General features: G+C 36.2%; 3 protein-coding genes across 9 annotated transcripts; 1 reads left to right on the plus strand and 2 right to left on the minus strand.

The window, feature by feature from the left end:
- Positions 1-2,315: 2,315 nt before the first annotated feature.
- LOC125219263 lies at positions 2,316-3,202 on the minus strand. Its single transcript, XM_048121188.1, has 2 exons — positions 2,658-3,202; positions 2,316-2,582 (listed from the first exon to the last, which is right to left on the minus strand). The coding sequence occupies exons 1-2, from the start codon at positions 3,198-3,200 to the stop codon at positions 2,322-2,324; spliced, it is 804 nt and encodes a 267-aa protein (XP_047977145.1). The 5' UTR covers positions 3,201-3,202; the 3' UTR covers positions 2,316-2,321.
- Positions 3,203-5,970: 2,768 nt separating this feature from the next.
- LOC125218310 (importin-5-like) lies at positions 5,971-9,707 on the minus strand. Of its 6 annotated transcripts, none has more exons than XR_007175935.1 (11): positions 9,345-9,706; positions 8,778-8,981; positions 8,443-8,530; positions 8,207-8,332; positions 7,748-7,840; positions 7,594-7,663; positions 7,381-7,505; positions 7,237-7,293; positions 6,668-6,937; positions 6,483-6,584; positions 5,971-6,317 (listed from the first exon to the last, which is right to left on the minus strand). XR_007175935.1 is itself a non-coding variant. In XM_048119952.1 (10 exons), exons 5-10 carry the CDS (start codon positions 7,802-7,804, stop codon positions 6,915-6,917), a joined length of 366 nt encoding a protein of 121 aa, XP_047975909.1. In that variant the 5' UTR covers positions 7,805-7,840; positions 8,207-8,332; positions 8,443-8,530; positions 8,778-8,981; positions 9,345-9,707; the 3' UTR covers positions 6,784-6,914. The 6 variants fall into 6 exon arrangements, 2 of the variants coding, with proteins under 2 accessions (XP_047975907.1, XP_047975909.1); XR_007175933.1 differs by having other exon boundaries at positions 7,381-7,508; XR_007175934.1 differs by lacking the exon at positions 8,443-8,530 and having other exon boundaries at positions 7,381-7,508.
- A 12,715-nt stretch (positions 9,708-22,422) lies between these two features.
- On the plus strand, positions 22,423-25,965 carry LOC125222342 (probable alkaline/neutral invertase D). 2 transcript variants are annotated; one of them, XM_048124872.1, is made up of 5 exons: positions 22,423-22,542; positions 23,629-24,083; positions 24,170-24,601; positions 24,726-25,284; positions 25,442-25,965. In XM_048124872.1, exons 2-5 carry the CDS (start codon positions 23,664-23,666, stop codon positions 25,735-25,737), a joined length of 1,707 nt encoding a protein of 568 aa, XP_047980829.1. In that variant the 5' UTR covers positions 22,423-22,542; positions 23,629-23,663; the 3' UTR covers positions 25,738-25,965. The 2 variants fall into 2 exon arrangements, with proteins under 2 accessions (XP_047980829.1, XP_047980830.1); XM_048124873.1 differs by lacking the exon at positions 22,423-22,542 and adding an exon at positions 22,576-22,714.
- The last annotated feature ends 668 nt before the right edge of the window (positions 25,966-26,633 follow it).

Here is a 26,633-nt window from a genome sequence, read left to right on the forward strand (position 1 = left end):
CTATATATGGTAAAGAGACTTCATATTCCACTAACTCATTAATTCCACTCACGTATCATTTAATACTAATATATAGGAGTGAGACTCATATTCCACTGACTTTCTTCCACCCATTTTTTTAACATTTCTTAGAACCCGTGCCGAAAATGAATGAGACTCCTATTCGCGGACGAATAGAGTAGTTTAGTGGCAAATCTTATGAAATGAAATTTATTGGATCGGACTGAAAATATTGTTATCATGTTTTGATTTCGACGTTAATCTCTTACTAATTGTTTCCTTTGATGTCATTTTCTTTATTGTTCTAGCTAAACTAATCAAACTTTGTGTTATGAATATCATTGTCGTTGTAAACTCTAATTTTTCTGCTCAAAATGGCGTCAAAAGTATGTGGCTTGAGATTTGTGGTTTGTGGTTTACTGCGGGGTCGCATTTAGCTATCAAAATTCACTTTTTCTTTCTGATTTCAACTCTAATATAAATAGAACTTTATGAATCATTTAGCACCAACTTTCATCAAGCTTTAACATGGATTTATTGAAGAAATTCCACATTCGACCCCCTCTGACCTCACCTTATTATCAATCGTAAATTTTCATTATTTAAAAAACTAGAAAATAGTAGTAATTCTTAATATATACTTAGGGGATGTTCGGTTGGCAAGATTGTATCCGGGATTAAATTTGTAGTGTGTTTGGTTTATGAGATTCAACTCCACGACTCAACAACTCAATCCTAGATTGTATCTTGGTATTATTTTATCTTGCAAACCGAACACCACCTTAGTTTAAATTTTGTTTTATGTTTGATCCAGTTTCTAAATGACAATGCACCTTCATTTCTTTGATGTACTCTATAACTTTAAAAACGTTTAGCAAGACAAACAACAAAATTTATAATAAATACTAGCATTAAATTTTGTGAGTTCGACATATATTGGGCGAAATAATTCTATCTCGTCATGATATATCCAGATCCAACATTCATTTAATTTTTTAGAGTCCTTTTGTCGTGTGGATCCAATTTCCTCTCGCTATCCATCCAACTAATACTCATAATTCCATTCAAAGACATAACTCCATTATTTGATCGAAAAAATATCTTAATCTAGATTTGATTTCATATATTTCTTTTCCATTATTCATGTAAATTATTCCCAAACAAAGTTTTTTAAATGGTAAAGAAACTCCACATTCCACTAACTTATTACTCACCTTGTGCATTTAAACTTGAATTTCCTTACTCCGACCATAACTTGCTCACGGAGATAGCTTTCTTTTTTAAAATAAAAACATGTGCTTAATCAGACTCAAGGAAAAGTACGTACTTAGAATGCATGCATCCTAATTAATCTGTTTCTATTGTTCGTTCATTCTTAGGAAATTTCTGAAACTTGCATATTAATTAAGTCAGGAAATTTGATTAAAAGCACTTCTTTGTTAGACTTAATTATATATGTGACTTGAGAGTGTCGTTTCTCTCTCTTTTTCCTTCTATTTCCTTAGCGGCAGCCCAAGGCGTCGCCGACGCTGGTCGGCCGTCGATTTCAACATCTTCCATCTTTGGGAACTAAGTAAATTATCTAGAGAATTTTAATTTGCCACTTAATCGAGAACTCATCTCCAATCAACTCTTCGCTATACGTAATTTAATCGGCCCAAACACTAACTTTAATCCTTGTCCATAAAAGACCATTCTCAGTAAGAACAAGAAATTAAGTAGTCCCTTTTTTTTATTATTACCACTTATCTAATTTAATTATGTAGTCCATTTTAAAACTTGAAATTACTTTGGCCCAAACCAAAACAACTGAAGTGGAAAGTGTTTCACCAAAATATATTGTCACACACACTTTGCCCTATGATAATTCCATGTCCAATTAGGTAGCTTGACTTAATTAGTTTAAATTAGCTACGAGAAATTATAATCTTTTTTCATTCATTTTATACTCCGTGTCATGGAATACTGGGCACAAATAATTGACACTATCACTCTATCTCTATTAACACACCTATATAAAACCAAATAATATCAAATATTACTTTCCAATCTGCACTTTCTACTTGATGTTCATTTGAATAGAAATGTGTAGATATGCATATTTATAAAGAATTTCTGTTGTGATGCTTTTGGTGATATTGTCAAAAGCAACCTTGTTTCAAAATAGCTTTGTGGAAGGAGAATTTGATAAAATATCATAACAATTATATCTAACATAAAATTACTTTGAAAATCAAAACAAATATTGCATCCTTTACATGAACTAAAATCCAAAAATTCAATGCTATGCTATTACATAACATAAAAATGCATTACTACTATTATGAATACCTAAGGAAGTAGCTTTTAAATTGATACCGAAGTTCAACTTGAAAATAGAGTTCAAGTTGTGGAGATATCATGGCTACATATAGTTGCAGTCTGTACTCACTAATAAACCAAATGGGACTTTTTATTTTTTGAAATTCGCCGCTTTCTTCAATATAAGTTAGCGATCGGATGATATTTGCCGCACAAGATCCTCTAAAAGTTAACGCTCCGTAGCTTTCGCGACATGTTGCATCTTTGGCTTTGGCAAAACACTACACACACATATGTATATCCATATGTAAGAAAATATGACATTGAGAAGATTAGTACTAAAAATATATACCAACCTTGAAAGTCAAGCACTGAAGACGAGGACATGACGATATCATATTAGCCAATGACAAAAGACAGGTATGCTTATAAAGGATCAATTCTTTGAGATTAGGCAGTTGAGGAAACCCTTTTCCCGAAAGCTTGTCGGCATCGGGACCATACAAGGTAAGTTTGTGGAGTTGGGAAGTCAAGCAAGACAAGGTAGAAGTAAAATGCTGCATTGTATATTCTGGACCTTCTATATTAAAAAGTGCCTCAACAACTCTTGGAACATTCTTGAACCGCAGGGCATGCCCCGGTCTTGCATCAACACAAACTATAGAAAGATTTGGAGCAGAAATGTTAACTATAGCGGACTTCAAATAGACACATCCAGCGATTCGTAGATCCTCCAACGCAGGGGTTGCCTCGGAGATATGAACATCTCCGGTCAAAACTGATTGTGAGATTCTCAATTTCCTCAGGAAAGGGCAATTTTTTAGGAACAATGAGATGTCTTCACCGCTTACTTTCATCATGATTAGAGACAAATTCTGGAGATATTTCATTGGTCTCATCTCTCCCGACAGATCTTCTAACACAACTAGATGATTTAGCATTTCACACCGAAAGTTCAACTCCAAGCTCTCGACTTGTCTCGACCACACAAATCTGAGCCATTTGGTGACTAGGCTTTGTGCTGACTTGTTTGCGTAGAAATGAAGCCTGAACTGTTTCAGGAAGAGGGCTTGATGCGATTCAAGAACCGAATTCACCATCTTCACATGCTTGCACTTCCCCACATCCCACGAACCATGCTCTGTGTCACTCTTTGCTCGATAGATACGTTCAGTGTCGAAAAAGTCTAGATTAGGAGTGTGCTTCCACAAATCCAACCATCGGGATGAAAGAAGGCCAGTGGAAACAGCATCTCTCAAGGGTAGGAACGAGAGAATATTGATGATAACGTCATTAGGTAGCTCACTTATCCTGTCGCACCCAAACCCTAAACCCTAAACATGCAAACAAACTCGTTCATTAATCGAACACCTAATCATGAATATTTTTTATTTTGAGTCACAAAAGGCTAACCTCTTTCTCTTGCTGGTTTAATTCTTGCAAATATGTCCCTCCAAACATGTGTATCTGCAAAAACTAAATGCGAGAACGCGATTGGAGTGATTTTTACAGTTTTGGTTTAAAAATGAATTGCCATCGGTGATATTAAAGTAGCATATTGAATAACGAAGACGATAACAACAATTTAGCATATACCAAATTGAATAACGAAGACAATATCAAGTATACAACTATACAAATTTAAGCAGCACAAAATTAACAGCATTAGCCAAAATCAGCAAATCAAACAATAAACATGATAAAAAAATAAAATAAAAATGGAGGCGCACCAGAAATCCGAGGCGGAGGAGATGAATTTGAATTTTATTGATTTGATATTTGGGAGGAGTTACATATTGCAACGAGTATTGCAACTTATAAAGGAGATCATTTTTATTTTTAGGGTTGGCCCGAAACCAACGGGCTAGCCCGATTGACATCCCTAATCGAAACCATAAATATAATCACCCTAAAATAACACACTCGCTTACTAGGTAAAAAAATACTACTTCCTCCGTCCCGCTTTAGCAGTCCCATTGACTTTTCTGCACTCTTTTTATAAAAATGATAAAAAATAGTTAAAGTGGAGAAATAGTAAAATAAGAGAGACACTAATAGATAAGACTATATTATTCTCTCTCTTAATTTACCATTTCTCCTCTTTAACTATTTTTAATTATTTTTATAAAAGAGAACTGAAAAGTCAATGGGACTGCTAAAGCGGGACGGAGGGAGTAATACTCTTTTTTTAAAAGGAAATTTTTTATTTATTAGAAATAGATCAATATACTCCTGAATAAATATTATCACCCTAAAATAACACTCATACTAGGTAAAAAAAACTACTAATACTCTTTTTTTTACAAGGAAAATTTTTTATTTTTCAGAAATAGATCAATATACTCCTGAATAAATATTATCACCCTAAAATAACACTCATACTAGGTAAAAAAATACTACTGTAATACTCATTTTTAAAAGGAAATTTTTTTATTTTTTAGAAATAGATCAAAATAGAAAGAGTTTCTACTTTTTCATCTAATTTTCTCTACAATTTAAAATATCTCTGTTAATATTTCAGGGTTTAATTTGATTTTTCGGTTATTATTTTCATATATTGCTAGAATTGGATTTATTCTTTTGAAATAATTTGAAAAGTCACTCCCTCTTCTCTTTCTAATACTGTAATTTTTTTCCCTTAATTTAAGCACACAGTGACTTTAAGTTAAGCCCACTATGCTTTATTTCTTATATTTAAATTATTTTCACAAAATTTGACAATTAATACTTTGATTCATAAATTAAGACTCCTTTTAATCGATTGTGAACATTCAATACTCAATAAACTTAATTCAAAATATAGCGAATTCATGATGTTTCACCAAACTTAATTTATTTTATTTTATTAATTACAAGTTTTATGAAAGTTCATATTTTCCATAACCAGCCCTCCAAGTAAATTAATGGCTCTAGTATTGAACTAGCTAGCTATCAACCAAAAGATTTCAGTGATTTTCTCACTTTTAGTTAATTTTATCTGATTTGGGATAAAACTGGTTGTTAACCACGGTTTAAAGTTTCAATAATTCTAAAACTCTAGGTTATTCGGATCGATATATCATTCAAATTCAGCTCGTGAATGACGACTATGGTTCCATAGCCAAAGCGTCAATCGATTTACAAGTCGAACCGGCAGTTTCAGTTTAACCATTCATCACCACCACTACAGATGGATGAACCTACCACCTCTTGATTCTTATTTTAGTAAACAAAAAACTCAAAAATTTGGCTTGGTTCTTGATGCTCATGCTTGAAGCTAGGAAAGGAATCTCCAGTGCCATAAACTAACAAGAGCACAAGTAATAGGTGTAATTGAAGGATCAAGTTAACTTATAACGATGTGATTGGACAAGATGAAAAGTTCTCTTATGTCATGTTGTTGGAACAATTTAACCCCAGCAATATAACTATAATGGCATAAACAATATAAGTATGATTAAAAGAGGGATACAATACAGAGAAACATAGTATTTATGTAATTGTGTAAATGTAAATAAGCACTTCTGTTGTGTTATTTCATTATGAAACTATTTTTGATTTGAACATTTTGTATCACATTAAAAACAAAATGATGAAATTGAACATCAAGTATCGTTTCTGATATAACTGTAGTAACAAATAAACAAAATAAATAAATACTAACAATCACAGATGTAACAAAAAAAAAGGGGAAAAAAATGCATGAGCATGACCAAAATTGAGACAGGAATTGCCTCTATGGCAATCCTCAAATACCACAAATGTTGACAAAGAAATAAAAAGAAGACCAGATTCCCCCAGTTTTTGGGAGCAACACAGGTGATCTTGTAATATACAGTCTACAGGGAATCTCCTCCGTTTCAACGCGAAACGGATCTCCGTTTTAGGGAGATGCTGATTGTTGGGAAAGGCAGATGACAGCTGAGTCGGAAACTAAAAATTGTATACAAACAGGTGGTATACGTGAAAGAGCAATTTTCATGTCCTCACCTTTCAACCATTGAGCAAAGTAAACAATTCAACCAGGCAGGAACAACCTATCAGAGCAACTTTGCACAGTTAGAACTAATCGAAGGAAATACTAGCACAGTATTCAATTAAATGTGACAACATACAGATTAAGACAATATACTAAATCAGACAAAATTACACTATGCATTTTCTTAAGAGTAAGAAAAAAATAGGCCGGCATTGATACTGACATATCTTTCCAAGAGCTGAAACGGCATTATCATATGCCATCACATTGTCTGGCTGCAAAGCATTGGGATGCCTAATAACTACATTGAGCCGCGAAAGAGCCTCTGAACAAGAGTCCAAACAAAGGTCAGAATTCAGATATCAAGCAGAAATTTACTTTCTATGAGCCACATTGAGGCAACTTTACCTCCAACAACACAGAACTTCCAAACTCGGCACACACTCCGAGTCCATATACAGCAGCCTGAGTATAAAATTAGTCAATTAGTCAATTACTAACTTGGTCAAATACTTCTTCTTCTTGCTCATCTTCCTCTTTAAGAAGTTCTCCTTCCTCATCTTCGAAATCTTCAGCTTTGGCTCTCTCTTTTTTCCTACTTGAGCTAGCTGTGATCACCTGCTTTATCTCTTCCACAATGCTTCTAACCTGGCTCTCATCTAAAAGAGATCCTGAAATCTGAGAGACACAAACGAGGGAAATGATGAGTTAAATTCTAGCAAATACAATAAATTCATTAAAACCAGAACTGCCATCAAATAAATGATGTTCGCAATTTAGTACAACTCATCTAACCAAAAAACTTACTGACCGGCACAGATTAATTTCATTACTCTATCAACCTGTACGTAATACACAACGAATGTTAGAACTGTGACGAGTAAGGTTCACCTAGCACAGATTTAAACTCACATTTTAAAATAATCAACCTAACATATTAATAGGTGTATTGAAGGGAATGAACTCAAGTGACCAACCTGTATACATTCGTTCAACGCATCCAACATGTTTGCACAGATCTCTATATCAGGTTCCTGCATGACATAAGAATTAATACTCATGAGTGCCCAGATACAATGATCATCAATAACATAATGCAAAACACAAGCTTGTATTGAGACCTTGTGTGAGGCTTCCACTAAAGCAGGAACAATGAAGTCTGACAGCTGCTTAACATAAGTTTCATTACGACCCTGAGCAATTCCTTTTTCGACAGCCAATTTTGCAGATCGCAACCTCTCCGGCACTGCTAGAAATCAATATTGAAGTGTTGATCAATATCAGCAACTTCAATATTCTGTATATGGAAACATACCAAGTAGAATCTGCATTACCTGAGACAGCAGCCTTCCTAACTTCTTCATGGAAATAAAATTTCAAAAGTGGAACCAATGTTGGGGCAACCTGCAAACACAACATGCCATAACATCTTTAAATTGTGATCTACCATCAACAGAATCAAGCAAAGACCTATTTATTTTCACTAACCTGGTCGATCCATGGGTAAAAACCTTCCTTTAATTCATCAGCATAGCAGCACAACATATTGCAAGCAGTAGCCTTCTCCTCCAGGACACTAGTCTGCAATATAGAAAAATTTGTTCATATCGGAAGCAATTAGCCGAAGATGTGCCCCAATGAAAATGTATTGCACTCAAACCAAGATGCAACAATATGAACACATATCAGAACATAGCCATCAAAACAGTACCATACAAAAAACAAGAGCAGGTATCTTCCAGATTCAAGTAAGAAAGTTACAGTTCTTATTCCTTGCAAATAATTTTAGATACAAGACATAAATGAAGATTCTCAGAGGGATGTTAATAAAGTTATTGAACAACTTAATAGCCTAGAAATATGAATGGTGGAAAATAAGGCCAACTTTCATTAAACATGAAAAGAAACTTTCCAAAAGATAAATCTAAGATATAAGAGAGTCGTCACCTATCATCGTCTGATTCATCAATTTCATTGTCTGAATCAGCAATTGTAATGACCACATCAGGCTTTAGCTGAGCAGACCGAAGCTAAAGCAGTTAGGGCACCCTCCTGTGCCATTTGCTTCGAATTCTGCAATTTACAAAACATATTTCAGTCTTGTATATCCAACAGTGAGTACAGCATAATATTCAATTATGTTCCACATATATTTTTCTAATTTGCAATTTCACGGTTTTCACCTAAAGAAGCAGAAGAAGCTTGTGCACTATCCCGTCTAAGTAAGGTGTCTAAATTTCTGGAGTGCAGCACTGCTGAAGCTGCATGAGCCTGCAGAGTGCAGAAAAGGGAATAAACTGCTTAAACCTCACATAATTCAGTTTCAGAAACCAACGTCGATGACCCCAGCTATACACAAAAGTAAATAACTAGTGAAAGAAAGAGGTTTGGAAAACAAGGGAGGAGTTCAACCTAATGCCCTACTATTTAACAAGTCTCATCACAAGTTGGAAATTGCTCCAGATAAGTAAGATTTTGGTAAGTAATACTGATGCAGAAGATAACATGATATACAAACCTGTACTCGAGGATTTTGGAAATCATCCATAGCTGCAGCTAGAGCCGGCATGAGATGCTGATGGAACTGAATTTGCAAATCTGGACCCAAGTCTGTTGATAGCTGACCAATTGCATTAATTGCCGCCCATCTCACACGTGGATGAGGATGTTGAAAAGAATTCAAGACCATTTTTACCACTGGTTCCAAATTTTTCACCATCACCTGCAGTATGCAAAGGAATTGATGGTGCATACGAGATTGCTATGTGCTGGTAACAAATGTAGTAAAAGAATTACAATTCAACTAATCAATGCACTTTATATGAGGACGAGACAATAGATATCAAAAACCACATCTAATGCACACACTAAACAGAGCACAAAAAGCTATAAATGATGTAATTAATGAGAACATTAGACAATGTGTAATTCAGCACAGCTATTACTAGACCACAAAAACTATCATCTCCAAATTCACATTCACAACACATGTAAATCATTCACGGCTATATATCTATATATATATATATATATATATATATATATATATATATATATATATATATATATATATATATATATATACCTTGGAGCAACCCTCTGCAATCTGTGCAAGTGCAATGAGTGCTGCGTGATGCTTCTCCCACTCAGGAGCAGAAAAATAGGCCTGAAACAGCTCGGATGCCACAGGGACAATTGTATTCCCACCGAGCGCTATCGAGAGCCTATCTAAGCATTCCTGCCCAACACCATAATTACTCGTCTCTCCTGCATCCTCGTCCTTGACTTCTGCACTGTGCCACATCCAAAACCATTTTCGTCAAATTGGCGAAAAGCCGGCTAATGAACTGAGGCAACTTGTGCATCATCCCCGGTGCCCTTTCCCTTGCTTCCGCTAGAGTAATCACAAACTCAAATGGTAGGTTTTAACATTTTACTTATATTACTCTAGATTGATATGAAACCTTATCATTAAAGATTCCCTATTTATTCTGGTGATGATATGAATTCCTCTAACTTATTGAATTGATAAAAAAATATTTTATCAAGTGAGTAGTGTTTCATTGTCTTCTTATTTTAGTATTTTTTTATTGTTCATAATGTGTTCAAATAAATAATAAGCCTGATTTTTGAAATTAAAATTTGAAGATAATTTATAATAGAAATATTTAGAAATAAATAGAATATATAAGAAACAAATAGAGAATTCTAAAAGAGAAAAAATAGGATGAAAACTTTAGAACAAATACATATATAGTCTATGGAAAAATATCTAGATATTTTGGAAGAAAAAACTAGATATATTGGAAGAAATATCTAAATACTGTGGGAGAATAGTCTAGATTATAGATAAAAAAATATCTAGATTTTTATAGAGTGTTCGAGAAGGAGTTGAAGTGCCTATAAATAGGAGTGAATTGTACTCCCTACGTTCCCTCATAGTTGAGGCGGAACTTTTCGGCACGGAGTTAAAAAAATGAATGTTGAGTGTGTTAAATAAATAGATCAAAAAGTAAGAAAGAGAAAAAGGTAGAGAGAATAAAGTAAAAGGTGAATAAAGTAGAGAGAATAAAGTAAGGGATAGTAAAAACGAAAAATCTCAAAAACAAAAACAACCGATCAAACTCAAAATCTGTAGGATTAGATCTAGGTAAACATCATCGATCCAACGCCGCCCCAATTCATATTCAAAATCGGGATCGGATCTCCAATCTAGGTGAACATCATCGATACAACACCGATCTCAATTCATATTCAATATAGGATAGGAGCAGCTGAGAGTAAATCGTGTGTCAGACAGAAGAGAGAAGGGGGAAGTAATTATTATTGCGTGCGGAGAATGAGAGAAAAGGGTGGGTTGTGTATTTATAGTGTGGTGAAGAGAAAAGGGAGGCGCATATCTTTTAGGGTTTGATTGTGGGCTTCGATTGTGGGCTAAAAAAATGAGGCCGATATTTTTTAATTTTAATGGCCTTAAAATAACTTATTAGAGCATCCCTAGCGGGTGCAAACTTCCCATAGTCTTCCGAACAGAATTTTCAAAAACACCCCCTGCCACGTTATAAGTGCTTTCCATAGCCTTCTCAGCATTGTCATGTCATAAGGACTTCCCATAGTCTTCCCCGCACAGTGGCGGACATCCCATAGACTTCCCGCATGGACTTTACGCAATAAAAAAAACTCACTATAAATTAAACAATTTACGGAATTAAAATTTCAACACGAATACGGGAAAAATGCAACGATTTTATTTTTAAAAAATGCATACATATACGTTGAATCTATGTAGTTTGCCGCTAGCCGAACGTGGAGTGCCCCCGGCCCGACGGTATGATATGTTTTTGTTTTAGGTATTCATTTTCAACGATAATACATGCTTTTGAGTTTTTAAAAAATCATATATACAGAGTTTGCAACGATTCGTATATCCAGAGTGTGCAACTAGCTGTATATATAGACTGAAAAATAAAATTAAAAATCGTAACGGGATTTGGATGGGGAGAGTTCAATATTACTGCATGGTCGCCGTATTCCAATTATAACTTATATTAAATCGCTGGTTCAATTTAATTAGTAAAAAGTAAATTGGATGAGTCTATATCCAAAGCCCATAGATCCCTGTCTGGGCCCAAAAGGAATCTAATATAAAGAATAAATGGTATTTAAAATACACAATATCTCATATTGCAATTTTCTGTAATTTCTGATCTCCACCAGTAGGAGATTTCGACTCAGTCCCATTCCAAAAAGGATTTCTTCTGTCTTCTTTTATTTAAGTCCTAGTATTCTAGGCAAGATCAGCCCACACCGATATTAGAAGACAGCCTGGGAACCAGAGAGAAGATTTGTGGTCTAAGAGATTAAAGCGCTGCCGTGGAGAAGTCGCGCCCATCTCTCAATTTTTTCGGGAGAATTAATTAGCATTATTCTACTCCGTAGAAAAGCATGTTTTAGGGTTTTCAATATTCTTAAAGCATGATTAATTCAAGTTATGAGCATGATACATGTGATAATTACTCAATAGACTATCTAAATAATCATGAAATAGATCCGATTATTATGTGATTTATTTACATGCCTTTCCGTCAAGTGCACCAATACTGTATCGGCAGCCGCATTTCGTCTCGATTATTTGGATTTAAATTTCTCACAAATTCATGCCGTATGCATGTCTTGATTGATTACTTAAGCATGTTCTTGTGTTTTATTTCTTTTATGTTTATGCATGTTGAACTCCAAGAACATCGAATCATAGAACTTGAATTATTCGAACGAACTAGATGCGTGATTCGTTCTAAGCGCTTGCGTTTACGACCGCGCTATGATCGATCGAAGAGGGTTGCCAATCGGGAGTGGAGTCGAGGGCGACGGGTATGGGGCGACGCGCCGGCGAGCAAGGGCTCGCGCGCGCCACCGGCCAAGCCCGCCAAACCCTAGCCGGGCCCCGGGACAAAGGAGGCGATCGCGACAGAGCCGAGGACGCAGCGGATCACGCTGGCGACGCGGTGATGTGCGGAACAGGGCCGCGCCGGCCGATCGAGACCGCAGCCCAGGCGGCACCATACGCTGCCGGACGGAGGAAGCCCGGCACGGTGGCTCGGCCCGAGAACCACCGGTGCTGTCTTCTTCTGGCAGTAAAACCCCTAACCCTAACTCCTACACCGAAACCTCTAGCCGACCTGTGCCTCACAGCAACTGACTTCTGCCGCTGGTGCGCGCGAGCTCGTCGGGCAGTGGGAGATCGCCGGGAGGTCGTGGCTCTGGCTGCGCCTTCTGGCTCGACGACGACGGAGGGTGAAATCTCGCGTATCCGAGGAAGAAGGAGAAGAGTCTGCGCCAGAAGGGGGTGTTAGGTTTTCCATGGTCGCTTGGGGCGAATGATGCCCCATGTGACCTCCGGATATGAGCCTCGTGATTCTGTGTAGATTCAGGCCAACCTCGAATCTCTAGAATTGACAAAGATTATTTTAATGATTATTTAATTGTTAATTAATAGATATCATTAAAAATAATATTATTAATGAAATAAAAACTTTTGGGAAGATTTCCTAGATTTTAGGAATATTTTTTACTATTTTCTATATCTATGAATATTTTATATCCTAGATGATATAGATAAGAATAATTTAATAGTTTCCTAATTATAATATATATCTAGAATCTATTATAAGATATGATATATATAAGAATACATTAAATAATATAATTGATATTCTTCCTAATCTTGAACTTGGAAATTATATGAATTTGATTTTTCATGTCTAATTAAGATTATAAATAATGTATTTTATTTTAGATATATCTTATAGTAAGACATGAATGAGAATTAAATTCACTGTATGCTAAACCAGGTGGTCGTGCTTAGCCATTTGATATGTCAACCTCCGTGAGGAGGAAGCTATTGATACGTCGGTGTTGTGACCGCAAATTGTTTAAATTTTAATGCGTATTAACCTCCCGAGGAGGATAAGCAATTTATTAATTTTGCCGTTGTAAGATTTTGAAAAGTTTTATGGTTAATCTACTTCAATTTCCTTACATAAGTTTATGACAAATAGTAAAATCTTCTCGTTTGGCAAAGGCACAAAATTCGCTTTTCAAGATGTCTTTATCCTTTTCCGCCATTCTCAAAGAAACAAACTCCTGCCAAAATTACACGAATGGAAACAAAACTTTGGATATCGTTTCACAAGAAGAGTACAAGTTCGACTACTACTCCACGCCCAATGTCTCATCATAGTGCTACTTCAAGCATTGCGAGATGCGCATAGACGCGGGCATAAGTATTAATGAGATGGCTAAGTGTCTACATGTTGGCTTCTATGTCATCGTGATCACATCAGCATTCCCATGGAACGCCGGTGATCAGTGACAAATCTCGCAAATCTTTTTGTACTGAACGAACTAAGTCTCAAGCCTTTCGGAGTATCATGACGAAGTCTAATGAAGGAAGGAAGGCTCATTCCAGGAGGGCGAACACTGTCCCTCGAGATGATGAGTCACCTCAACCAGATTGAGGTATTGGGAGTGGAATTACCCATCCCAGCCCTAAAGCTTACTATAATCCTTTCAGAGTTCTCCTACTCAGCTCAAGCTCAACTTTGAGATGAACAAACGGAATTATACTTTAGTGCAGTTGCCGACCGAACTTCGCCGGCGGAGGACCTACGGTCTTCGCTTAAAGAAGCTATGATGAGTATCGCCCACTCCTCCCCGTGTCGATGACTCCAATGACGAGAAAGAAAAAGGCACCAACCAAGAGAAGAATAACACCAAGGGAAAGAAGAAATGGGGTGACAAGAAGCAAACCGGAAAATGCTTCAAGTGTGGAGAGAAAGGTCATTGGAAGCCGATTGTCCTAAAAAGGGCAAGGCTACAGTATGCACCATGCTCTAGTAGTCGAATCAATTTTTGGCTTCGACATCTACTCATACTGGGGTTATTGATACTCTGGAGCAACCGATCATATATGTTTTGATCCCGACTTGATGCAGGTGACAAGACGGCTACATGATCGTGGAGATAGAGGTCCACTGGCGACGCTACGAAAAAGTGGCGTCAGCTAAGAAGTGGGAGACGTTTTATTTACGTTTTCAGTTGGATAGATTTTTGATTTTCAAGAATGTTTTAACATATATTCGATTTCTTTTAATGACAATTGCGTTATTAAGAAAGATGGTTCTTATATCTGTCGTGGTATCATGGAAAACAATCTGTACACAATCACTTCTACACAATTTAATCAACGTAAATCGTAACTCAATGCTACATCGAAAATTTCTAAGAAAAGAAAGAACCTTCAACTTCACGAATGAAACGTACTTATGGCACCTAGACTTGGTCATGCCAACGAAAGAAGGATTCATATGATGGCTGATCAAGATCTTATTAAAGGTCTTGAGAAGGAACCGTTAAGTGCGAGTCCTGCTCGGGACAGACTACTAAGAGATCTTTTAGATCAAAGGGGAATAGGGCCAAAGAAGCATTTGAGTCATTCATACCGATGTGTGGGACCAATGTCAACCGTAGCAGTGGGCGGTTTTCGGAGATTTCGTCACCTTACAGATATTCTCATTTCGAAAATCGATATACCTTATTGATGGCGCTGCTGTTCGAAACTTTTGACAAGTTCAAGGAGCATACAAAGTAGAGACGCAACATGGTAAGAGTATCAAATGCTCGCGGACCAACAAGGAGGCGAATACCTATGCCGAAGCTTGACGCTGATGACGCAGAGTCGGGATTGAATCCCAAACGACGCGCTTGCACACCGCGAATGGCGTGGCCGAGCAAGGAATAGGACCTTATTAAATACGGGGTCGATCGATGATGAGTTACGCACTGTTACTTCCGTTTCGTTTTGGGGTCATGCTTTGCTTTCGTAAACTATCTCTTAGACGTCTTACCTTCTAAATCTGTTCCTACTACCCTATACGAGTTGTGGAATGGCCAGTTCTCAATCTAGAACATCTCGTGGTACGGGTGTCCCAGCTTGCAGATTGAAAGCATCCAACTGTCGGTGGGCACCCAGGACCGAGGCTCTGCGTGTTTATGTGGATACCCTAGAGGAACGAAAAGCTTATGAATTCTATAGTCTCGTGTAGATCGAAAAGTGATTGTGGAGCAATTGCCACATTCTTAGAGGAAGACTATGTAATGAATCATAAGTCCAAAGAAGGAGATTTCCGTCGAGAAAGAGCTAACTCAAGTTTCAACTTCCATTAACCAAGAACAATTACCAAGTGTAACAACAATTCCGGTAAACTTCAACTAATACTCCGTATATTGTGCTGCCGCTGGCCGCAGCTGGGAGTGGTCTCTGCGGAGCCCGATAGATACATTGGTTTCGGGTGAGTGTATGGATCACTCTCGGATGAAGAAATGTACTCGATCCCGGAATTTTGCGTAGGCGCAGGCCGATGTCGATCATTGCGAACGGGTGAAAGCAATGATCTGTAACTACAATCTATGTGCCAGACAAAGACGTCTACGTATTTAATCGTCCTACCAAGGCTGCATCGGCCATTGGGAGCAAGTGGATATACAAACGAACGGACCATGGACGGAAAGCAAAGCCTTCAAGGCAAAGACTATGGCTGCGGGTATACCTAAAGTAGCGACGGGACATTTACTTGGTGACCTTCTCCCTGGGCTATGCTCAAATCGATCCGTATACTTTGTCTATAGCAAACCTTACATGGATTGGGAAGTATGGCGTATGGACGTTAAGACCGCGCTTTCTAAACGGAGTCTTGGAGGAGACCATCTACATGGAACAACCCGAAGGCTATGTAGTGAAGGGCAAAGGAACACATGGTTTGGAAGCTTAAGAAGGCCATTTATATTCTCAAGGAAGATCTAGATCATGGAACCAAGTTTCGACTCAAACCGTTCAAAAGTTTGGATTCGAAAAATGCCCTAATGAAAGCTGCGTGTATAAGAAGGTTGAAAAGGAAATGTTGTGTTCTTAGTTTTGTATGTAGATGACATTCTTCTAATCGGAAACAATAAAAGATGTTGTCATCGCTGCGAACTGGGTTGTCCAGCCTGGCCGAGATGAAAGATAATGTGAAGCATGCGGGACACATTCTCGGTATCATGTCTTAGAACCGAGGTAAGAAAATGTTGTGCTTATCCCAAGAATCTTACATCGAAACGGTACTTAGACGCTTTAGCATGCAAGATGCCAAGAAAGGTTTCCTACCTTTAGACATGGCATCCAGTTGTCTCAAGAGATGTGTCCTAAGACAGCATCTGAGATAGCAGATGAGTAAGAATACCATAGCGCCCTCGGTACCAGGCCTCATGTATGCTATGCTTTGTACTAGACCCGATATCCACTTTGTCGTTGGCATGGTAGCAAGATATCAATCAAATCCGGGCCAAGGACATTGGACTGCCGTAAAGAACATACTCAAGTACCTTAATCGGACTAAGGACTATGTTCTAGTTTACAACGCAGCCGAGCTCTGTTCTTTAGGATATACAAATTCAGACTTTCAAGCTGATCTAGATTCGAGGAAATCAACTTCCGGATATGTGTTTACCTTAGGAGGTGGAGCTATAGTTTGGAAGAGTGTAAAGCAGAAATGCATTGCAGACTCTACCATGGAAGCCGAGTATGTGGCCGCTTCGGAGGCTGCAAAGGAGGCTGTATGGCTTAAGAACTTCCTTCTGGACTTAGGTGTGGTTACGAATATGCCCAAGCGCATCACCGTTTATTGTGATAACTCTGGTGCTGTGGCAAATTCGAGGGAACCACGGGCTCATAAGGCGAGCAAGCACATAGAGAGGAAGTATCATATCATTCGAGATATAGTGCAGAAAGGAGACATACAAGTGGTCAAGATTGAGTCAGAAAACAACCTGGCAGATCCTTTCACGAAGGCGTTAGCGGTAAAGCCGTATGAAAGCCATGTTGAAGGAATGGGAGTTCGACTAATTCAAGACCTCAATCCGCGTATAAGTGGGAGATTTAGACGTTAGCACATTTTGTATACTCGAAAGGTGTTTTGAGTATAAGGGGGAGATTGTTAGAGTTTGTATGCTAGAAATCACGTTTCGAAAGTGATCGAATACCTGTAAAACTCTTATTTATTTTCCAATAAATAAACAGATTATTTTGTCATAATGTTGTTATGTTTGACATTTAATTGATGTTAATGCATGTTTAAATGTATAAGTTAACTTAACAAAGTCTAAGTCTTTGTTTTAGTAGACCGGTTGTGGGGGGCGTCGTCCACTTTAAGGTAATACGGTCAGTTCTAAACAAAGAAAAATATGAATTTCACAACCTAGGATGGAATTAGACTACCCATCGAGAAAGGTTGCAATGTCAGTCCGTATATTTCTAAGTTTTACTGAAATAAGATGACATTGGTGTGGTATAGCACTGAACGGATCTAACAACAAGACTTGCCTTGGGCTATCTACTGAAAGGCGAGGTCTTGATAAATATTTATTTCTTAATTCCAATGTAGGTTAGCAAAGATTTGTGGTCTAGTACTTAAAGCTACACGTGGAGAAGTCGCTAGCCATCTTCAATTCTTTGGAGAATTAATTAGGTATTATTCTACTCCGTAGAAAAGCATGTTTTAGGTTTTCAATATTCTTAAAGCATGATTAATTCAAGTTATGAGCATGATACATGTGATAATTACGCGAATAGATTTTGTCTAAATAATCTGCTAAATAGATCTGATTATTATGTGATTTATTTACATGCTCTTCCGCTGCGTGCACCAACAGTTAGTACTCCCATATTTATTATTACTAAAATAAAACTAAAATAACTTAATAAAATAAATTGCGCTTTGTCTTTAAAATATTTTGTTATATAATATATGCAATGATGTTAACCCAAGTGTGATGCACTACACATTTTATTTTTTCCATAATTATTTAATTTTATGAAATAACTTTATAAAATTATAAATAAAAGTATTTTACATCCACTTACTTTGAAATATATTTTTTCATTTGCAATAACCCATAACATTAATTAATATATTAAATGTATAATTTATTCAATAAATTACAAAGTTTGCAAACTAAAATACATTAAACATACTTTATAGTAGGTATTATGCAATTTATTTAAGTTGCGCCTTAAATCTATTGTTCATAAAATTAAAAAAAAAAAAAAGCATTTTAACAAAATAACCTCATTAATCTCATTGAACAATTCATATCAAATTATCAATAATCTCATTAATTACCAATTAATATGTTAATTAGGAAACAATCCTATAACTGATTATATTCATCAAGAGGTAGTATTTTTTAAACCATTTGTTAATAGGCTTTCTTAAAAAGCTGCTTTACATCTTTGGAACCCCCAATTTATAGGGAGTAGATTCCCTACGCAAGACTCTAGGCATCAAAAGCAGCCATCTATTTCTCTCTCTTCTTTCAATATCTTTTTCCTTTAATAATTTTATATATCTTCCTTTTCTCAATCTTTGTTTCTATATTAAAATAATAAAAAATATTGTATAATCTTAAAATATTGGGCCAATGTTGGGCCAACCTGCAAACACAACATGCCATAGCATCTTTAAATTATGGAAAAATATATTTTATTTTTCCATTCGAGCAAAAACTCACATGTAGAGTATGTTGTACTCTATCTAATAGCTGAGCAGACTGGAGCAGGGGAGGCATAACCACACTCATATAAGGAAGAAAATCCTGCCCCAAGCACTTGCAAAGTGCAAATTCAAGTCACAATATAATTTTAGAAACCTATTCCAACAAAAAAATATATAAAAAATAGTACTGCCTCCGTCCACGAAAATTTGTCCCATTTTTCTATTTCAGTCTGTCTCCAAAAATTTGTCTCATTTCACTTTTACCATTTTTGGTAGTGGACTCCATATTTCACTAACTCATTCTTACTCACATTTTATTATAAAACTAATACTTTAAAAGTAGGACCCACAATCCACTAACTTTTTCACCTCACTTTCCATTACATTTCTTAAAACCCGTGTCCGGTCAAACCGAGACGAATTTTCGTGGACGGATGTGGAGGTAGTAACATTTGAAAATGGATCATTTCAAATCAAATCAATAATTCACCTATCAATGATTCAATATACAAAGATAAATCAATTGTGTTTTAGGCACTTTACTTCAATTCAAATATACTCGTGCTAGTATCTTGATAACTCGAAGAAGTATTGAATATCACAAATGCAAAGTCACGTGCATGTCACGTGTTTGTTTGTCTGTGTTTCAGTGTCCATGCATGACTGCATGTTATGAAAATGAGTAAATTAGATTTTCATTATTTGAAAAGTCAAAGTTATTTTTATTATTTTATTGTAGTTTTAGCGTCTGTGGATAAGATCTCCACTTCATTCTTCGGTTTTCATTACATCATTGTACTTATTTATTTTACTCCCTCCGTCCCCGATTAATTTCACTCTTTGACCGGACACGAATTTTTAAAAATATAAAGAAAAATTAGTTGAAAAAGTTAGTGGAACGTGAGATCCACTTTTTATAATAAAAATAAAATGTGACAATTATTGAGGAACGAACTAAAATGAAAAAGAGTGACAATTTAATTAGGAACGGAGGAAGTAATTTTTATTTTCTTGTTTTAGATGGGGCCCATATAGATTTCCCATCTATTGTAATTTTTTATTATATTTTGAAAGAATTAAATATGGCCAGAAATATAGAATCATGTTTCATATGCGAAGAGTTTGGGTTTAAATGAGTAAGGGTGAAATTGGGTGTAGATTTTGTTTCAAGATTTTGTCTGACTTTAACAATTACAATCGATTTCGATTGTATATACAGATTTTTTTTTTAAATATTGGTTGGCGTAGTTGTCTTTTAATTCTGTGGGTATGTTCGATAAATTGGTAATGCCTGAATATAGATACTTATATGATTATTTTTAAGTGTTTAGTATTATAGTTAACCTATTATGTATATTTGTGTTATCCATCTATGGCCCTCCTCAACATACAAGGATATGTATGTACTCACAAACTTGGTCGGATAGCATTTCTGGCTTTCTGCCTCATTTCTTGTCTACCAAACATCAACGAAAAAAATCCTTATTTGAGCTTATCTTGACACAAAGCCCATATTTCTTATCTTACTTTGCAAATCTTCAGTCTTCTATATCCCATCTTTCTTATGAAACGAGATATGTGGTTATAATCACAATTTTGTCTAAAATATTTTTTAAAAAAATTAGATTTAAAAATATGATGTAATTTCATGGTTCAAAAATAAGTTAAACAACGAGTAACTATATTTACACATATTATATTAGACCGTCCAGAGATGATAGAAATTACTATATTTAGAAGAAAATTATTAATTGATTATTTAATTAATCGTACGAAATTAATATGCTATGTATGATTAGTTAAAAAAAAAGTTATTTTACATCATTCAATTTAATTATAAAATAAGTGAAGTTTTTATTCCTGATAGTAATTTTATAAAATAAAATACGAATAAGAGCTTGGCCATATTCTAAAATTCTATTTCGGCGGAGAATAAAGTTATTCTGGAAAAAAGAACATATAAAATTGGAAATTGATACTTTTCCGTAGATTATTGAGTCAAAAATAGACATCTCATTTTGAAATGGCAATACAAACTCATTAATTTTTCTTTCGACTATATAGAAAAATTAAACACTAGTATAATCGTTGATCTTGAAATTGTTCTTTTTTATGCTAGGAAACAAGAACTGATATGCAAAATTGCCCCACAAATTTAACCTTATTCGTTTGATGAGTCTTATTCAATTAGTATATACTTCAGTCTTCAGATACTAAAGTTTGTGTATTTTTATTAAATGAATATAAAATGAGACAATTCTAAATTTTATATTTTTAAATCAGACGAGGTCAACATAACATGATAATAACTGTTATTTTAATTTTTTTTCCTATGCATATATAAATAAAATTAAATTATGATGCCCACTTCAGTAGGCTTTACTCAAATATTGTGGTCCTCTTTCTAAACTTAAAATAAAATGATGTGACGTACAACTAGTGATGCACAATATAGCCTAATATATTGATTAAATACTATCGAAACCTAACCTCATAATTAATGAGCAATAATCATCTAGCATATACTATGATACTACCTCCGTCCTTCAAAATTTGTCTCACTTTGATCCGGCACGAGTTTTAAAAAATATAATGAAAAATGAGTTGAAAAGGTTAGTGGATTGTGGGTCTTACTTTTATATATTAATTTTATAATAAAATGTGAGTAAGAATGAATTAGTAGAATATAAGATTCACTATCAAAAATGGTAAAAATGAAATAAGATAAATTTTGAGAAACGGATAATGAAAAAATTGGACAAATTTTCAGAGACGGCAGTGGTTAATTTATAAATTTCATTTGTGCTATCACAATTCAAGTACCCTACATTTTTTACACACAAAATTTTGAAATAAAAGATGTCCAATAGTCCACGGTGGGCTATCTTATAATAGTCCATTCTGATAGGCTATCACAATTTAAATAATTTACATATATTTTCATATAAAATGATAAATGATGTTTATAATACGAAGGGTCATAGAATAAACGAAATATAAAATGACAGATGCATTAAGTTATGATTTATGAATGTCATAACTCTCAAGGCCCCTCAATAATTATTTCTACGTCCACCCATAAATGTGGCACTATATCATTATCATTTATTTAATACACTATATCACATAAATTTAATCACCCACATGCTCTAATTCCACAAAATGACAAGGTTTTCTTTGTTTTATTTTTAAAACTGATAGGAGTATCTAATTTGGCACGTAGGTTACGAAACTCTTATTTCGGCTTATAGATTAAAAAAATAGATATGTTAAAACATGTGTCATAGTATGGAGAATAAAATAAAATTACTAAATGAAAAAATATAGTAATAGAGATAGAAAAAAAATGTAACACTACTATTTTTTGTGAAAATAAAATTGACTCTAATATGTTTGAACGTCCCTAAAGAATACAACTCTATTATCACAAAACAGAGGAATTATATTTCTACCTTTTATATCTTGTTTTTTGTATTCAATCATCATACAAAAATATGGTGGTTGTTAGTTTGGAATTTGGATCGTGAATAAGTGTGAATTGGTTTGGCTCTATAAATAAAACCTCAGCCCAAATTGATCTTTTTTTCCTCTCTCCTCCAATTTTTCACACTCCTCTCTCTTTCTCCCGCCGCCGTCTCATCTCTCCCGCCGGATTCCCCCTTTCTTCCATTTCTCGGCTTACATATCTCCAAGGTCAGCTCTCTCCCCCCTCTCTCTCGATCCGACGATAGAGCTTTAGATCGACTACACCCTTCCACTTCTTGCTGACCCGTTTCAGCAACTGATTCTCTCAATTTCCCCCTTTTCCGCTCCACGCCCTTTTCAATTTCTGCTATTTTTCACGTGATTTTGTCCCTCAATTTCTGTAATGCGCCTTCCCTTCTCTCTTTCTTTTTTCCCACTTCACTTTTCTTCATTAAGATTCAATCTTTATACATTTTCACCTCTGAATTTGCCCGTGATTTCGGGGATATTTTAATTCTTAAACCTCAATAAAAAAAATATTTTCTTGCTTTTTATAATCCGTGCATATATGTTTAATGATAGGTTGTGTGGCTAAATTTGTCAACCGTTTAGGTAGACTAATTAATTGAGCCGTTTATTCTTGCAAGATTTTAGATATTGATTTCTTGCCAAATTTCTACTTATATTTTAGTTGCCTCCAAGATTGTGTAGCTTCATTTTTCCTTTCTATGATTACTTGCTAGTGGTTTCCTTATTTTTGTGGATAAAGATGTGGATTGTGTGTAAATATGGATAAGAATTTTACTTATATGGAGATCTTAGTTTATTTGTTCCTATTTATACAGTTGTTGGATAAGATCATATTTATTTTGCTAATATGTAATCTTGTGTCCTTTACTCATCTTCTTGGTCCAATTTGTTCTTTCATTTCTTGTGGAGTTTGATTTTTGGGATTGATTTTCATCTTTTTCTGCTGACATTGTGGTAAGTCTAGAAGTTAAGAGGTGTGTGTGTAGTTCATTGTGTTGGTTTTTGTAGTTTTAGACATTCTATTTCTTGATAGGCATATTATCTATATAGACTAATTGCATTTTTCGTGGTCTGGTAATCGCACCCTCCACGGGATTCGAACTTTGGACCATGAAAGTGCAGTTATTTTATATGTTAATTGCAAATGGTTCGCAATTTTTACACTAAACGAAGTTTTTATTTGATCCTTATAAATAGTTATGCTTGCTTACTGATTTTAGCATTGTGTACTTGTGTTTCTGTGTATCATTTTTCACTGATGGTTAATAGTTCTTGGTGATACAGAGAGTAGAACTCGTGTCTGGAGGTCTTAGAAGGCTATGGATTGCGTCAAGGTTCTTCTTGATGGTGGAAAGGGGGGAGTGGAGGGTGCAAAAGAGCCGGGGCTCAAGAATGTGAGCTCCCACTGCTCAATATCAGAGATGGATGATTTTGACCTCTCTAAGCTACTTGAGAAGCCTAGATTGAACATTGATAGGCAGAGGTCATTCGATGAGAGATCATTGAGCGAGTTGTCGGTTGGTCTGTCGAGAGGTTTAGACAATTACGATAGTTACTCACCTGGGCGGTCAGGATTGGATACCCCTGCCTCGTCTGCTAGGAACTCATTCGAACCACATCCAATGGTTGCTGATGCTTGGGAAGCCCTCAGACGCTCGTTGGTGCACTTTCGTGGTCAGCCAGTTGGCACAATTGCTGCTTACGATCACGCTTCTGAGGAGGTCTTGAATTATGATCAGGTGCTGCTCTTTTTCTTGGAAAAAACTTGATTGCAAATCGTAATTTTGGCAAAATCTCTCTGATGTGTGATTGTGACTTACTGCAGGTGTTTGTTCGAGATTTTGTGCCGAGTGCGTTGGCCTTTTTGATGAACGGGGAGCCGGATATAGTCAAGAACTTTCTGTTGAAGACTCTCCAACTTCAAGGATGGGAGAAGAGAATAGACCGATTCAAGCTTGGCGAGGGTGCTATGCCGGCTAGTTTCAAAGTGCTCCACGACCCTGTTCGCAAGACTGACACAATCATAGCAGATTTCGGAGAAAGTGCTATTGGAAGAGTGGCGCCAGTTGATTCCGGTTTCTGGTGGATAATTCTCCTCCGAGCATACACAAAATCGACGGGTGACCTCTCTCTGGCAGAGACTCCTGAGTGCCAGAAGGGGATGAGGCTTATCTTGGCCTTGTGTCTGTCCGAAGGTTTTGACACGTTCCCTACTTTGCTGTGTGCTGATGGTTGCTCGATGATTGATCGTAGAATGGTGAGACATCTTATAACTCTTTCTAGCATGCTTGTTTATGATGTATAGATTGAGGAATTGAGTCAAGTTAGGGATTTCGATTTTGGGGGGTGCTTATATCAATTTCGAATCTTTAAATTTGCAGGGAATCTATGGCTACCCCATCGAGATCCAGGCGCTCTTCTTTATGGCTCTAAGATCTGCTCTATCCATGTTGAAGCACGACGCAGAAGGCAAGGAGTTCATCGAGAGAATAGTGAAGCGCCTCCACGCTATGAGTTACCACATGAGGAGTTACTTCTGGCTCGATTTCCAACAATTGAACGACATATACCGGTACAAAACCGAGGAATACTCTCACACTGCTGTCAACAAGTTCAACGTGATCCCTGATTCGATCCCGGACTGGGTGTTCGACTTCATGCCAACGCGTGGTGGTTATTTCATCGGAAATGTGAGCCCCGCGAGGATGGATTTTAGATGGTTTGCTCTTGGTAATTGTGTTGCCATATTGTCTTCCCTTGCCACTCCCGAGCAAGCTTCTGCTATCATGGACCTTTTCGAGGAGAGATGGGAGGAGCTCGTCGGAGAAATGCCCTTGAAGATATGCTATCCGGCTATTGAAAGCCACGAGTGGCGGATTGTGACCGGATGTGACCCAAAGAACACGAGATGGAGCTATCACAACGGAGGTTCTTGGCCAGGTGAGTGTCACCTTCCGAACTCGTATCTGATCATCGTTGTTTGTTAGCGTTTCGATTTGAAACGAGACTCCTCTTTTTCCGTAAATCAATATGTTAGAATCCATTCACTAAACACTCTTGTATGTTATTGCTAAAATCTCTTGCATCTTTGGAGCAGTGCTTCTGTGGTTGCTAACAGCTGCGTGCATCAAAACCGGGCGCCCACAAATCGCGAGACGAGCAATCGACCTTGCAGAGAGCCGCTTGCTGAAGGACAGCTGGCCTGAGTACTACGACGGGAAGCTAGGGAGATACATTGGGAAGCAAGCGAGAAAATACCAGACGTGGTCCATTGCCGGATACCTCGTGGCAAAGATGATGCTTGAAGATCCCTCACACTTGGGTATGATCTCGCTCGAAGAGGACAAGCAGATGAAACCCATCCTCAAGAGATCCTCGTCGTGGACCTGCTGATCAAAGGGAGCAGCGCGTGAGACGAGACACGAGACGCGGTTTGGAATCGGAACTATGATTCTTTGGTGGTTTCTCCCCCCTTGTTTGTAGGTTTGGGTTCAAGATTTGAGTGTAATTAGTCTCTAGCAAGACTTTATATCTCTTCCCTTAATTCTCCTAATAAAGAAAAAACAATTTCATCATATGTGGTTTATGTTTGCTCTTCAAAGGGAATTTTCTCAATTTGAAGATTTTGTTGGTTCTATGCCCAAGTTTATTGATATGCTACTTTTGTGTTCATTTCTTTTTGAATTTAATGTATAGAATTATAAGTGAACTTTTTTGAATTCAAGCTATCGAGTTCGATTTTATAATATCTTGTTGTCGACTCATTTTTTAGATTTATATTTATGACTATTACTTGCCAATTGATCTCTACCCCTCACTTTTTCGAGTTTGAAATAATCATATCTCGATTTTTGTAGTACTCTCTTATTTTGTTATACTCTTAGTCATTTTCTGAAAAGAGTCAATTTTTCGTTGTAAGATTTTATGTAATGGGAAATTTGGAAAAAGTTGAAGTTAAAGGTTTTGAGGACTGACAATTTGAAAATACATCAAACTTGTAACATAATTTAAATCTTTAATAATGAAGTGAAAAAATACATGAACTTTTAGTAGGCAAATAATTTTTCTCAATCAAGTATTCGCACCAGATTAAATTAAGGTGTTAAAATTAGTTTTATATATTTTGGGATGAAACGACATTGCTATGGTATAGTTATACATTTTGACATGCCAATTAAGACCAAGATAATGTTGCTATGGGCATTTCGGTATATGCCACTTTGGATTATGTTTGGATGGTGGACTGCAACAGACATTTGATATTGTCTACTTTAGATCAAGCTCGTATG

Source organism: Salvia hispanica, chromosome 4 (genome assembly GCF_023119035.1).
Source record: "Salvia hispanica cultivar TCC Black 2014 chromosome 4, UniMelb_Shisp_WGS_1.0, whole genome shotgun sequence".
Lineage (NCBI taxonomy): Eukaryota > Viridiplantae > Streptophyta > Magnoliopsida > Lamiales > Lamiaceae > Salvia > Salvia hispanica.

Coding starts and splice junctions, on each gene's coding strand:
- LOC125219263 (XM_048121188.1), bottom strand. CDS start 3,200: ATGAGACCAATGAAATATCTCCAGAATTTGTCTCTAATCATGATGAAA. Junction 2,583..2,657: donor TTCAGTGCTTGACTTTCAAG/GTTGGTATATAT, acceptor ATGTGTGTGTAG/TGTTTTGCCAAAGCCAAAGA.
- LOC125222342 (XM_048124872.1), top strand. CDS start 23,664: ATGGATTGCGTCAAGGTTCTTCTTGATGGTGGAAAGGGGGGAGTGGAG. Junction 24,602..24,725: donor CGATGATTGATCGTAGAATG/GTGAGACATCTT, acceptor TTAAATTTGCAG/GGAATCTATGGCTACCCCAT. Junction 25,285..25,441: donor CAACGGAGGTTCTTGGCCAG/GTGAGTGTCACC, acceptor TCTTTGGAGCAG/TGCTTCTGTGGTTGCTAACA.
- LOC125218310 (XM_048119950.1), bottom strand. CDS start 7,804: ATGTTGTGCTGCTATGCTGATGAATTAAAGGAAGGTTTTTACCCATGG. Junction 7,664..7,747: donor TTTACCCATGGATCGACCAG/GTTAGTGAAAAT, acceptor TTGTGTTTGCAG/GTTGCCCCAACATTGGTTCC. Junction 6,938..7,236: donor CGTTGAACGAATGTATACAG/GTTGGTCACTTG, acceptor TGTGTCTCTCAG/ATTTCAGGATCTCTTTTAGA.